This window comes from Nematolebias whitei, chromosome 7 (assembly GCF_014905685.2).
Source record: "Nematolebias whitei isolate Nwh7 chromosome 7, NemWhi1, whole genome shotgun sequence".
NCBI classification, from domain to species: Eukaryota; Metazoa; Chordata; class Actinopteri; order Cyprinodontiformes; family Rivulidae; genus Nematolebias; species Nematolebias whitei.
The window spans coordinates 39,375,212-39,389,366 of record NC_056504.1 but is presented as its reverse complement, the minus strand read 5'-3'; the positions used below and the strand labels follow the sequence as shown (position 1 = coordinate 39,389,366).

Sequence of the window (14,155 nt, the reverse complement as noted above, 5' to 3'; positions counted from 1 at the left end):
GAGACATGTTAATATTAAAAAAGTCATGAACAAAAATGTATTTAAACTGTTTTCGCAGTCATAAAAAAATTAACAGGGATTAAATGTGAAACCCTCTCATGTAAAATGCAGAAACCATGTCAGTCACAACATCAAAAGGAAATGAGGGGAAGGAACAATAGAACTGGCTGATAACACCATTCCCATGTATTTATTCTCATCTGTTTTGATTTTCAGCAGGAACACAAGATTATAACTGAACAGGCTGCACGATGAATAATCAGACAGGTGTTGCAAAAAAAAAGTTATTTTTAATCTGTAAATTGTAATTTCTTAAGATGTTTTGCAAAAACCAAGAAGCAGAGCAATCAGTGAAACAGTCAGAACAGCTAAATGTATCCGCCTGAGACACCTGCAGACGCAGGAACAGCCAAAGCTAAGCAGCAGCAACTTCAGCTCAGTCATGATGAGTCGGAGAGCGCTTCACTTTCCTCAGAACAGAAACTTCTCTATTTGACTTGAACTTAACTAAATGACTTGAATGGAGCTGGAAGTTAGTTGAAGAAAACAATACGCTCAGTAACACACAGCAGTTTGGTCCCACCTCAAGGGAAGTGTGTAAAGATTCAAAGTTTGAACTCAGGATTGAACATAATGGCACTGTTACACGATGTCAATAGATCTGCCTCTGTTTCAGATCTTTACAATCTCTAAAAATTTTTTGGTTTTGGTTAGTTTGGTTAGAGTAAAATTTAAATGAATGTTATAACGCTGCTCTTTAAGCACATGCACTTAGTCCACATTTGATTCATGTGGGTTTTATTGCTAAAGATTTCACTGTCAGCTGTGTTAAGGTTTTGACTTTGATTCTGGCTTCTTCTAACGTCAAAGAATAAAGAAACTTTGATTTTTTTTCCCCCCCTAAACACACACACAACATTCTTCTCACTCAAATATTTGAGAAGCTGTGGAAACAGAAAATGCTCGACGTAGCTCTGCAAAGTCCTGGAAAGCAAAAGCAACTCTTTCAACTTTTTGACTCAGCTGGTGCAGAAAATGAGTTTTCCTCAAACATCAGTTCTTATTTTCAGGTTTTACCAGATTCCCCCCGCAGCAGACAGGAGCAGACTACAGTGTGTGTGTTTATAATACTGATATGATTAATTCTGGCAGATCTGTGGGAACTCCTTGAAGATCTGCTGTACAATTAGCTTATCCATCTGTTTGGCTGTGGTGTTCCCTTCGTCCTCGCCTGGGTCTTCCTCCTCCCCGAGGATCCTCTTTAGTGACCCCTGCAGGTCCGACAGGCGGTGCTGGTGCTCGAGGTAGTCTGTCGAGCGCATAATGGAGTGCATGAGGGAGAGATACTCCATCCGCAGCTTCACAGGGTGGAAACGAGAGCAGTTGTTATTACAGATACTCTTCAAGACGTGATAAAAGTTGGAAAGAGCTGTCACATTTCTGTAAGAAACAAAGCAGCATCATAAAAACCCACAGAACGAGCAGCGTGTCACATCCTCACCTTATCTCCAGGCGACAGGTCGGATATTTGTCGAACTGCGATGTCGATCATCACCATCATGTCCGTGCGGTAGAAGATGTCCGCCGTCTCTCGACTGGCGAAAACATCCTGCAGAAACTTGAGCACAGAGTGCGGCGCAGGTGGGGTGTGTTTGAACATGCAAACAGGATCCTCTTGGGTAGCGGGATGGCAAAGCCAGAACAACAAAAATGAGTACAAGCAAAATATATAAATAAAAAGCATGAAACAAGTTTTTATTTTACCTCCTCTGTTCAGGAGCAGCAGAACTTTCTCTGTCAGGACTTTGACGTTTTTCTGCTTCAGCTGCTGCATGATCACATTGTTGCTGGGTGCTGCTTGACACAGACATGTAGAACAAAGCGGGATTCAGGAAAGAAGTATTTTAATGCATTAAAACACAAAACTAGTACAGGGAAAACAGTTATAATCTGTCACAGCATGAAGGATTTTGCATACCGTATTTTCTGCCCTATAAGTTGCAGTTTTTTGCATAATTTACATGCCCTGCGCCTTATACACCGCAGCAACTTATTTATGGATTTTTGTTTATACATGTTTATAAACCAATTTTTGACTGAGATATGACCGCTGTCATTCATTCTGACTGAAAATATTGAACACTACCATTTTCAGCCGCTAGATGGCACTCGAGTTGTATAGCATACCGTTGTGTCACGTAATAGGTAAAAGTGGCCATTAATGACACAATCGGCTTGCCAAAGACTGCCACCGTCGTCCAGCTCAGGGATCATGTTTGAAGCAAATGTCAAATCAGCTTCATTTCACTGCGCCACTCAGGCGAAAAGCAGCTGATTTGGTATGGTATGGTATAAAGTTTATTCATTTAAAAAAAGTACAAAACAATTCCATAACAATATAAAAAGATACAAGAGATTTAAAATGAAAGGCAACAGAAAGAAGAAAAAATCTCATTATATCTGCCCCTTTTTTCAAACAATTATTTCAATCATAATAATTTTCAAGTAATTTGACCACTGAAGTGCATTTATTAAAGAAAAGTTCAACTGAGACACACCTTTACTATAATGTCGAGCAAACAAATAATTGTTCATAGGTGGTTATCTTGTTAAATTTCGAAGAAATGCACAGCGAGTCGTCCCTCTGCGCGCTCCCACTTACGCAAAGTGGCTTTTGAAATGCAGCTGATTTGATCGTCAAACTGCATTTATTAAGGAGAAATTAGACTGAGACACACCTTTGCTATAATTTCGAGCAAACAAATAATTGTTTTTAAGTGTTAATCTTGTTAAATTCTTGTTCAAGTCCTCCCGTGCACGCCACCGCGGCCGCCATTTGGCAGCCAGTCGATTTTTTGCACAACACCAGCCCACATTTCTGAGTTGTCATAGATGAGACTTATACGGCAGAAAATACGGTAAATCTTTCTGAGAAAGATGGTAATTGGGGCTTTCTCACCAGTGTGGTGCAGGTTAAAGGCCAGCAGGAGGTTCAGGAAAATGTCAGGCAGCTGCTCTGTGGGATCAGAAGAAAGCCCGTCCTCCAACACTCTCAACAGAAACCCAACAAAGTCGGCGTTCAGGTGTTCTGAAAGGGAGACGGTTAGACATGCAGCTGCTGTTTAACTTCCTGCTCGGGTCTTATTAAACCCCACAGATCAACTTCCTGCAGGATGCAGCCTCTCAGTGACGGACACAAAGCTCTGAGTTAAGGGAAACACAAAGTTTGCTGTTCAAGAATGAGACATAAGTGAAACTCTGAGTCTTCATCCATGGTGACAGACTCCAAACTAGCCCTGCTTCCTGGCAAGTTTACTGAAAAAATAAAAAAAAAGAGCTGAGCTGTGAGATCATCACATGCATCTCCATTCCAACCGCTCTGTATTCCTGCGTACATTGTAAGTACTTAATATACCTGGCGTTGAGAAATCATTTCAATGAACACCTTTTCCCAGAATGCCTCCATTCTGCCACGGTGAACAGAGTTATCAGCTCTATTAGCGACGGCTATTTGCTGCGCACGTGCATGCTCTTAACTCAGGGGTCTGCAACCTGCGGCTCTGGGGCCACATGTGGCTCTTTGGTTCCTCTGCAGCGGCTCGTTCAGGCTTTGACCAAAACTAAAATAAAAACGAATTTTATTTAAATTATTACCAACAATGAAAACGGATAGTTTTAGCAGATTTCCTGTCATTTTCAACTGTGAAGAATAGTACAAATACAAGGAAAACACATGGACTACAGCATGATGGTAGTTTGTTAGCCACTTTGTCAGCTTCCAGTCTCACCACGGGATCTTTCTCTCAAAACCACCAGAATGTTTTGGAATATCTTTAAGACACGCTGCTGAGGAGGAATATGGTGAGTAACTTTGAAAACACTAAGATTAAAACACAAAAAACAAAGTTAAAGTAAACTAAAGTATTTATTTTTCTTTAAAAATGTAACTGGATATTCAACAAACTGGCCTAATTTTATACTGTCTTTAACTTTGTGCTTTAAGTAGGATACTTAATTATTCAAAAATTATGAAAACTCACATCGACCTGCAGAGTTCAGTGTTTTAATTTTATAAAATGGTTAAGAATTGTATATTTTTTCTTTCTTTGCATGAATTTGGCCTTTTATTTTATATTAAAATGTAAAAATATCAATAAATCTTAATAATAAGACATTTTTCATTTTATAATATCACCCCCACTGGCCGGAAAAGCCATCTCCAAAAAACTTGTAGTGGTCCATGAGCCACCAGTTGACAGTACACAGTTGTAGCAGGTTTTGCAACTCTGGACACATCGGAATTAAGCAAAGTGGGAACAAATGTCTCTTTTTTTTATCACAAAGGCTGCAGAACCCTGTCTTAACTCAAAGTTAAGATATTCTGGGTTGATTAATCTTCTTGTAATCAGCTGTTTGGTAACCAAAAACTCAGAGTATCCCTGCTCAGGGTCAGATAACTCAGGGTTTACAGATTCAGCATTTATTAAACCTCCTTTCTGAAATTCCACACAGCTCACCAACGTTATCATTGACTGCGATTAAAATGTGTCACAACCCAGCAGGAGATTTATAAACTGTAAAAATGTTCATCGTACCGTAGTGATGATATGGCACCTGCTCGCCCATGGAGAAAATCATAGTCAGAACTAAAGCTGTGTAACACATTTTCTGGTGTTCTGGTGGAAAAAAAAACACAAAAACAATAAGACAGAATAAAAATATTAACAGTGCAAAAGATTAAAAAATAGTTTTCTTAACACAGAGATCTGCCAGCAACATTTTAAAGAAAGTTTGGTACAAGGGCAACCAAAAACTGATGGTGTCCTGTTGTTTGTTCAGAAAATAATTCACTTCTGGCTCAAAAATAAAACCGTGGTGACGACTCAATTTGGAGCATGGAGCTAAAAAAAAAGGGGCGTTTATTAACAAACGAGTGATGCAATTTCTCCCATGTTTTTTTTTTTTAAAGCAAATCACGGATGAGACTATAAAAAGCAATCACCCTGTGCGTCTGTTTGAAGGTCCCGGGCCAGCTCCATGGGCAAGATGGAGTTCAGGAGGGTGGAGACGAGCGCAGCGTCCAGGCTGCACATCGCCCCAAACACTTTGAGCAACAGCAGCCGCAAAGAAACACGAAGTTCCTGCACAAAGTCAGCCTCTTTAATCACGAAAACACACTTCAAACATGCAATAACACAAAGTTAATTTCAACGAACAAACTCGGCACTTCAGAAAAGGAAAATTCTCATTCAAAAAAACAAAAAACGTATTTTCAGTTACAGGTGTATGACAGCGACTGACGCGTGGCTCAGATTTATGCTCACACAGTTTGAAACAAATATTACATCTTACCATCTGATAGTATGAAACCAGGGACAGAACATTCTCATAGTGGTTGAACTTGCACATCCTCTTGCACACCTCTGGATCTGCATCAGTCTGAAAAAACAAACAGGAGTAATAAATTAATCGCTATAACTGTGCAGCTTCATCATCCAGGAGGCTGTACGTTACAGGGAGTGAACCTGCACAAGATCAACTGTTTTACACCTGATGCCCTATCTGATGCAACCTGGGCTCAAACCTACATCCTCAGGATTATGAGGCTGCAACACTGACCGCCAAGCTACCACGACCAGCATTAACATTCATCACCATGGTTCAAAAAGACATCACCTAAAATCATCTTTGCTTAAAGTATCTGCCGTCTTGAAACATGTTCACTCTAAATCAGCTGTGATCGAGAGTGGAATTAAAAATTGTTCCAGTAGTTCATGAGATATTTTGCTAACAGACACACAAAAAAAAAATCACAAACACAAGCAACTTGTGTGTATGTTTGGGTGGCCAATGCTTATTGCTTGTCGTAACACAAAAGGTTTACAGTAGTCCCTCGCTAATCCGCGGTTCGTTTGTCGCGGACTCGCTCTATCGCGGTTTTTCAAAATAAGATTGGACACGACACACTGATTGATGGATGAGCCGCACGATCGGCATGGAATTTTTATTTAAAAAAAAACGTTTTAAATTATTTAGCGCCTGCTGCATCTTTGGGCAGCCCACGCTGCAGGATAAGCTTTCTGCTGCAGCTGATCAGCTGATCTCCGTGCAGAGCGGAGAAGTGGGCGTGGCCAAGAGCGATCGCAGGTGGCAAAGAGCAGTCGAGGCAGGGAGCTGAAATCATGACATTCTGTGCTCTTTTAGAGCTTTAGAGTTTAGAAACATTGTTTAGAATATTGAAAGAGTTTGGGAAGGGTTAAAAAAAAAAAAAAAAAAAAAAAAATATATATATATATATATATATATATACACTAAAATAAACTACTACTTACTACTTGTACTACTATTCCTACTTTGCGGTTTTTCACTTCAGGGTACGGATCCCCCACGATAAATAAGGGACTACTGTAACTCAGTCACTTTTTGCAACATTTTTGTTTAAAACCTTGGCATGAAAGACAGCGGGTGATATGCATTCCATTAAAAAAGTACTTTTTAAACGAGTAATCTGATTACCAGAATCTTCAGCAGCTCCTCGAGGTAACAGGCGATGACAGCGTGGTCTTCGTGGAGCGCCCAGCTGCGCTGCTGGGAGTCGTCGCGGTGGCGGGCGAGGTCGTTGAAGATGACCTCCAGCCGCTGCTCGTCGTGACACACCTGACCCCGCGGCAGAGCTGCGCTGGAGTCCTGCGCACATCGAAAAACATTGTCAAAGTACTTTATTACAGCCCCAAATACAAAAGATACATACACACGTTTGTATTTCAAATATATTTTGGACGTGTAGATGAGAATGTTGGGCTGTAGCTCAAAGGTTAGGTTGATCCTTCAATGAATTTACAAGATTTGTACACTTTTAAGTCATTTTTGCCTCTTGTTTGGTGAGTGTGATTAAAATGTATGCATAAGATTTATTTGTTGTAAAGAGTTGAGCTCCAAGGGATGAAACGAGACTCACTTCAGTTTATTTTCACCTCTTGAGGACTATAATGTTTAGGTTAAAACCCTGAATATGCAAACAACTACACCACACAATGACTGCTGGATATGAGCACCAGTGAACCCCAGTGACCTGACAAGGAAGAAGCAGGTAAAGATATTGGATGGATGGATGGATGGATGGATGGAACAGATTAACTTTTAGAGACAACCCAATTCAAGATGGCGGCCACAGTTAAGCAATTGTAGCCAACACAAACACAGCTGCAACTCAGCCACTTTTACAGATACTGAGCTGAAGTATGATGTGTAGCCGAGAGTCACCCCCAACACATAGTCTGATTGACATCTCGCAATATTCTGAGACGCTTTGACCAAACGCACCATAAAGTCGTCATTTCTCATCACGAGAGTCTCAAACTCTGGCACAACAGGCGATATGAATTCCTACAAAAGATGCTAGGCCTTTAAATCTCTTTGTTGAGAGCTCACAAGCAAAAAACACGACAAGTGTGTCCAAACCTGGTGAGCTACAGCTGAGGAAACCGAGGGTGCCTTCTTCTGGTTTCAGACATTTAGATGCAACTAAATGAGGGCGGTCGTGACGTGCACACGTGTCACTATAAATAAATGTTGAGGTTTTTGTCTTCAGTTCCTCTTCTCATGTCAAACAGGATGTGATACTACAAAGTAAAAAAAAAAAAAGTGTTTCAGAACGATGTGCGTGAACTTCAGGGCCTCACCTTGCTCTCCACCAGTGAAAGGAGAACCCGCTCCAGATCTGAGGAGGCTCGAGGTAGAGCGGTCTGCAGGTGGCCCACCACCACGCCCACCGCCACCCGGGACAGCTCGTAACTCAAGCCCGTGTTCTTCCGAACCAGCTCGATCAGCTCAGCTCCGACAGTCATGGGGACCGGCTCTGACGAGGAGGGGCTGCCAGGAGGGTTGTCTTCTGCAATAGACAGAGGGGCGAGGGGCCATTCGGTCTGTGGGGGCTCCTCCACAGCCAGCTGGACAGGAGTGGTGCTCTCAGTGGGTTTGGTGGGCCGCGGTGGCAGCGGCGCGGGGCTTTTCTTCCCAGGAGCTGGACAGACAGAAGGCGTGACATCTGCAGGTGGGGCGGGGGGCTTCACGCGGGATGGGACAGGAGGAGGGGGGGTGCTGGAAACACTTGGCAGACTGACGTCAGAGGAGGACTCTATGGAGGTGTTGCTGATCGTCAAGGAGGGAGCAGGAGACTCAGGCAGGGAGGACACTCTGGAGGGCACCTCAGGCTCTGCAGAGAGAGGGGGGGGGGGGGTCTGGTTACAGAGAGCTGAAAGTGAAGGGGGTGACCTGACTAAGAATAGAGTGTTTGAAGTGAAAGAACTGCAGCAAGAAGCAGAAACACAGCACCGCTGAGGGGGATGGAGGGGGGGGGGGAGTTAAAGTGGTACTAACCTGGCCGACGGAGGCTTCTCTGTTTTTCAGGGGGAGGGGGGGTGATCGGAGCAGCGCGTCGAGGCTGGGGGGGCGCCTGCAGGAGGTTACAGACACAAAACTGGCTTATCAGACCTGCACACAACATGAGTTTACAGAACTGCAGCAGGAAAAACAAACAAACAAACAAACTTTACTTTTATTAAAAACCTGTCTGCAAACTGTTTGCTGCGACCAAAGGAACTTTGATCTATTAAATCATTAAAATAAAATAAAAACTCCATCTAATCATCGTTGAATCCATGGTATTGTTTATGTGCTAATTTATTATTATTTTTTTAATAAATCCAGTTTCATTTTGCCGGTTTGACGTTTTGCCAGATCCACACTGTGAGAAAATATTTTCATCTAATGATCTGCTCGACTGAAGAAAACAGTTCAAAGTTAGAAAATTAACCAGATAAGATTTCTTGAAGGAATCACCCGCTGAATTCTAACGCATCCAGTTTTACTTCAGTATCTGTAAAACTGACCGAGTCAATAAAATAAACAAATTAAAAAAGGTAACCGATCATTATAAACTATGGTTTATGATTTTAATCGCTGGATGTCCGGCCCCCTGAGCAGTTTTCTTCAATAGCCCTGATTTAAGGTAAAAAGTGCATTAATTAAATCTAAAACTAATGGTTTTCTGTGTGGATGATGAAGTTTTATAAACTTATATTAGTTTAAATCTCTTACTTCTCATTTTAGCTTCTTTTTTTTTAACCTCCAGAATATACGAACCTCAGTTTTTCTTCTTCACGTGTGCAAAAGTTTTAATCCAGCACTGCTTTATTTCCTTTAACTATGGCGACTTTTTTCACACACAGTCAGTCCCGTTCTTGTACCTGACCATGACAGGACATTTGTTTACAACGTCAGGAAAACGGACGAGTGGCAAACACTTTGGGACACATTTGCCTCCAGTAATGCACAACCTTGACATTCAGCAAACCAACATGTTAAGACAGCAGTATAACATTGTGCCAACACTTTGAAGCCTTTTCCTATTCCAACATGGCTGCACCCGAGTGGACAAAACAAGGACTGTAAAGACTTGAGTTCAGTGGAAGATGGGCCCTGACCTCAGCCCCGTCAAGAACCTCTGGGATGACCTGGAACAAAGACAGACCCTCTCGTTCAACATCAGCGCCTGAACTCATGAATGCTCCACAGAAACAATCTGGACTCTTGTGAAAAGCCTTCCAAGAAAAGTGGAAGCTGTTGTTAATGCACAAAGGGGGACCAACTCCATCCAGTCCCTGCTGGTGTGACAAACAGGAGAGGAATCCTAATACGTCTATTATATTATACTATAGCCAGTTTGCAACACACATTGTCAATTAGAACAAAAAAGTCCATTTGTCAACAGAACACCTAAGAAAATGTAAAACTAGCCTAGTCCAGATTTAACAGCCTAATAGAGAGAATAAAGGAGGAACCGATAAGCAGAAAGTAACTTTGACCTGAAGGCGTGACAGAAATTATTCCCTTTAAGAGAATGTGGTTCTGCTGGAACTCTCCTTGCCTTCTCAGTCACTGGTTTCTTCTGAGGAACACCAATAACCTTGGAGAACAAGTTTGCAACAATGCCAAAGTGACTCTTTTTCTTAAACCAGGAGATAAAAAGAAAAGAGGATTTTTTAAAAAATGGCAGAAAGTTACACAAAAAAGCATCATTGACATAAAAAGAGCCATGCCTCTGCAGCTGACTCAGTTCAACGCCCAGATCCGTGTTTTCATCAGATTCCAACAGAGTTGAACACAGCGCCAAGATATCTGTCCACAAATTCATCCTTCCCATCATGAATGAAGCTAACTGTTGCTTTGTACTTAGTCTGCCTAAAATCAACGATTAGTTCCTTTGTCTTTGACACGTTAAAATCCGCTGCCATCGCTAGGCCTGTCGCGATAAACAATAAATCAATTAATCGCACGATAAATGAAAATTATCAACCTCGTTTTCATTTATCGACTTTATCGTTTCTTCGTGTCTCTCTCTTTCTACTGAAGACACTGGATGACAACAACTCTGCTGCTCTTCACTGACCCCTCCCTTTCTCTTTTCTCTTTAAAATCTGTTTTAACCGTCCAAAATTTAGTTTTTGGATCGTTAAAAGCAACTAAGCTGAGAAGCTAAGCTAGGAGCTAAGCTAACAGGCCGACCTCGGGGAAAAAAAACCTCCGTCTTGTCGAAGCTCCAAAATTCACGGTTGAAACCCGTGCCTTCGTCTAAAAAGTTGTTTTTCTCTGCAAAAAGAATTTGAGAATTTGTTTACTGATTTAAAAAAAAAATTAAAATCTTTGTGTGAAATGCGATGCTAAAGAGCTCAAACCACATCGAGCGTCTGCCATTTTGAGAACCAAAAAAAAGGAAAGAGAGACAGGAGAGACAGCCCATGTCATGTCAAGGGGCCTCCCTCCCATTTTTCTTAAAGAGACACGTTGCTCGCTCCCTCACTATCCATCCTTCGGTTCAAACAGTCTTATTCCGCCATCTGGTGGTCAAAGAAAGGTACTACATACAAAACAAATTAAACATTTCTTCTTAAATTTGACAATAATTACTAATTATTGTCAAATTTCAAACAATATTATCGTTTATCGCAATAATTTCTGAGACAATTAATCGCCCTGCAAAAATTGTTATCGCGACAGGCCTAGCCATCGCACCATTTTACAAAATCAAGTAAGGTGATCTCGTGATCAGAGTCTGAGCCCTGAAGAAGGAACAAGAGGGCTGGGTGATCTGAAAACTTAACGCACCTGCCTCCCTGAGATGTTCTGCAGCTGGCTGTGCACATTTTAAAACCCAGTGAGACAGGACACATACGAACAAACTATAGCTCTTTGAGAATCACCTTGTCACTGCTAAAATACGACTTTGTTTTCTTTGGTATTCTTCATCAATACAGCTAAAGAAATTGAAAGCGATCTTGTCTCGGTGACACACTGCGGCTAACAGAAGTGCTTAAGGATCCTTGTAAAAACCCAGTTCTTTGTCCGTTATGTGTCGACACAACTCCGGATTATCTCTGAGTTTATTTATTTTTTTTGTGTTGGAATGATTCCCAGAGACAAGAGGCTTAACAGATAAAACAAAATCCTCTGAAAATGCTCGAGTACTGAAGTGAAAATTAGTGAAAAGGCACCGAAGTTTAAAAAAAAAAAAAAAAAAACATTATAAACCACAGGTTATTGCGCAAGATCTCAATTTTAAAAAGTCTGGCTGCTTGGAGCAAGAGATTAAAAATGACGGATTATTTTCGTTTTGGATTAGTATAAAACCCTTGTTCTGATTGTTGGACAGTGAGCAAACCTTTCACCACAGTGATCACGGATCCATCTGATGTGAATGTCCGACCCACAGAACCACACCTGGACACGACTGAGTGTGAAGTACCTGATAAAAGCCCTGCTCTCCCTGCATGTTGTCCACGCTCCCTGATAACGGCACGCTGCCCTGCCGTCCGTAGTCTCGACTGACGCCGTTGGGCGGCGGAGGAGTTTGGCTGAGAGAGATGTCGCTGCTGGAAGTTGGGAGGCCTTGTTTGTGTCCGACGGCGGGGGAACTTCGCCGAGCGAGAGTTTCCTTTCTGTGATGGATCAGCTTTCTGCGTCGCAAAGAAAAAACAAAAAAACATGCGGCACGAACAACGTCAGACAACATCAGAGGATCCCTCACGCTTCTAAAACAATCACTGTGACTCACTGTAGAACATCTCGCTGCTCAAGGTTGTATTTGCCCCCGTTCTTTAAGGCCACATTGTGGATTCCCTCTATTGCTCGATCGATGGACTGCAGCACCTCGTCTTGCTCCGGAGCCTGGGCACAGATGCAAAAAGACATAAAAAAAATGATGATTAAAGACGTTAAATATTCATTTGCAATAAGCAGGTCATGGCTTTGGGACGTGTGTGACCCGAGGCTGAAACAAACTAGGACACTTATCTAACTAGAAGCTGAGCAAAGCCTCGTTAGAGCTGATTGCATTCCTCTTCTGACACTTCATAAACTCATTCAAACACACAACATGCAAGCTCCGACTAGTCCTGCATCCCAGGGAGGGAGGAACCCCCTTCTAGCTGAGCTCATGAAGGAGTGACTCAAAGCTGGTGCAGGAAAAAAACAAAGCTTTCTCTCTTGTCTTCTCCTTCAATCTGCTGTCTCGAACATTTTCTGTTTCCTTACCACCCCCTCATTTCTTGTCTCCTCTCTGCAGCTGCAGTGCAGATAATCCCTGCACCACATTCCCAATAATTTATGATCTCCTATGCAAAAGCATCTTCCACCTGAGCATGCAGCCTCCTCTGGGCCTGCACACCATGTCTCTGCGTTTACAACGGGGCTTCATTTCACCCAAGCAGACAAAGCCTCGCGTCTGGTTGTCGTGGAGCTGCAAATACGAGAGCCACGGGGTTACAAATGTGTGACTTGCCTGTATTTTCTCGATGTAGGAGGCAGGGATGTAGCCGGTCTCCCCGGAGCTGCTGCGGGACCCCAGCCACCAGTGTTTGTTGCTCCTCTCCAGGATCAGAAAGCTTTCTCCGGCCGAGAAGTGCAGCGAGTTGGGCTCCGTGGACCGGAAGGCGTATAGAGACCGGTACATGCTTTAATGATAGTTCGACGCACCTTAAAACCAGGCAAATAAATGATTTTTAAAGAACAGAACCCGAGTGGAAGAATCTGCTCTGCTGGGGTGTTTAAAGAGCCCATGAAGGCATGGCTACAGCCCGAGCCGCTGATGTCTATTTACAATCGGATCATCTGACCTGGCTGTTCCCAGGACTCACCACACGAGGCGCTGTCACACAGAAACGCGCTGTCATATCCTGGACACGCCCACCAGACATTTTAATCAAACTCAGAGCTGATCCCAGATTGGTTTACAAACTGCGGCTCTGGGGCGACATGCGGTCCCCCTCTGTGAAGACGTACCTCCACCAATATTTCTGTCTTTGTGCAACAATGTGAATAAAACTTGATGCAATCTGCTGGCTCCTTAGATAAACATTGTTATTAAGTGATTGTTATGTATGTGAATGTTTCTGTGCAGTGCCCTGAGACGACTTCTGTTGTGAGTTGGCGCTACACATAAACTGAATTAAACTGAATTGAAAAGCTCGGTGATAAAAATTGAAGAGTGACGTCATCAAGAAAAAATACAACTTAATATTTACCCCCCCAAATAAAAAAAAATAAAATAAATACAGGCCAAGACTAGAATTAATCATAGAAACAAAACAAAAAGAAAAACAGGAACAGGTGTCAAGTTTGGTCTTTTTTTTTTTTTACTTTAAGCTAGTGTTTTGCCACTTTTAGCTTCTAGTTTCCATGTTGCTTCTTTTCACGAGTATTATGCTCCTTTTAGTAAGCCTTTCACTACTTTTAACTTCCATCTATTGTTTTGATACTTTTGTCTAGCATTCTGACGTCATCTGTGGAAATGAAACTAAACATACAGGCCTACCTGGAGATGAAAAAAACAAAAAAACTAGTCAGTGTCATGTTTAGCTGGTTTTAATTTTTGGTTAGTCTTTTGCTACTTTTAGGTTCTCTAGTTGTAAGACTTTTTCATTTGTTATCACTTTTAAACTGCTTCATGATTTCTGTACTTCTATGCATACAAAGCAAAAAGTTTCTGGAACTATCAGGATTTCTCTTGTACCCAACACTAGTATTGTTTAGCTGCTTTTAGCTTTTATTTAGTTACTTTAAGCCATTTTGCTACTTTAAATTTTTGTTTTGTAACTTG

At 42.0% G+C, this 14,155-nt stretch overlaps 1 protein-coding gene across 1 annotated transcript; it reads right to left on the bottom strand.

Annotated features, from left to right (window-relative positions):
* Window positions 1-494: 494 nt before the first annotated feature.
* LOC119412484 (NCK-interacting protein with SH3 domain) lies at window positions 495-13,179 on the bottom strand. Its single transcript, XM_037679496.1, has 13 exons — window positions 12,839-13,179; window positions 12,113-12,225; window positions 11,804-12,014; window positions 8,380-8,455; window positions 7,683-8,215; window positions 6,517-6,687; window positions 5,353-5,439; window positions 5,003-5,141; window positions 4,596-4,676; window positions 2,960-3,088; window positions 1,765-1,854; window positions 1,502-1,674; window positions 495-1,358 (listed from the first exon to the last, which is right to left on the bottom strand). The coding sequence occupies exons 1-13, from the start codon at window positions 13,007-13,009 to the stop codon at window positions 1,140-1,142; spliced, it is 2,193 nt and encodes a 730-aa protein (XP_037535424.1). The 5' UTR covers window positions 13,010-13,179; the 3' UTR covers window positions 495-1,139.
* Window positions 13,180-14,155: the final 976 nt, after the last annotated feature.

Excerpts from the sequence above, each read along its gene's own strand:
- LOC119412484 (XM_037679496.1), bottom strand. The coding sequence starts at position 13,009 with ATGTACCGGTCTCTATACGCCTTCCGGTCCACGGAGCCCAACTCGCTG. Across the intron at positions 12,226-12,838 it reads CCTACATCGAGAAAATACAG|GCTCCGGAGCAAGACGAGGT; the intron begins GCAAGTCACACA and ends ATCTGTGCCCAG. Across the intron at positions 6,688-7,682 it reads TTTCACTGGTGGAGAGCAAG|GACTCCAGCGCAGCTCTGCC; the intron begins GTGAGGCCCTGA and ends CGATGTGCGCAG.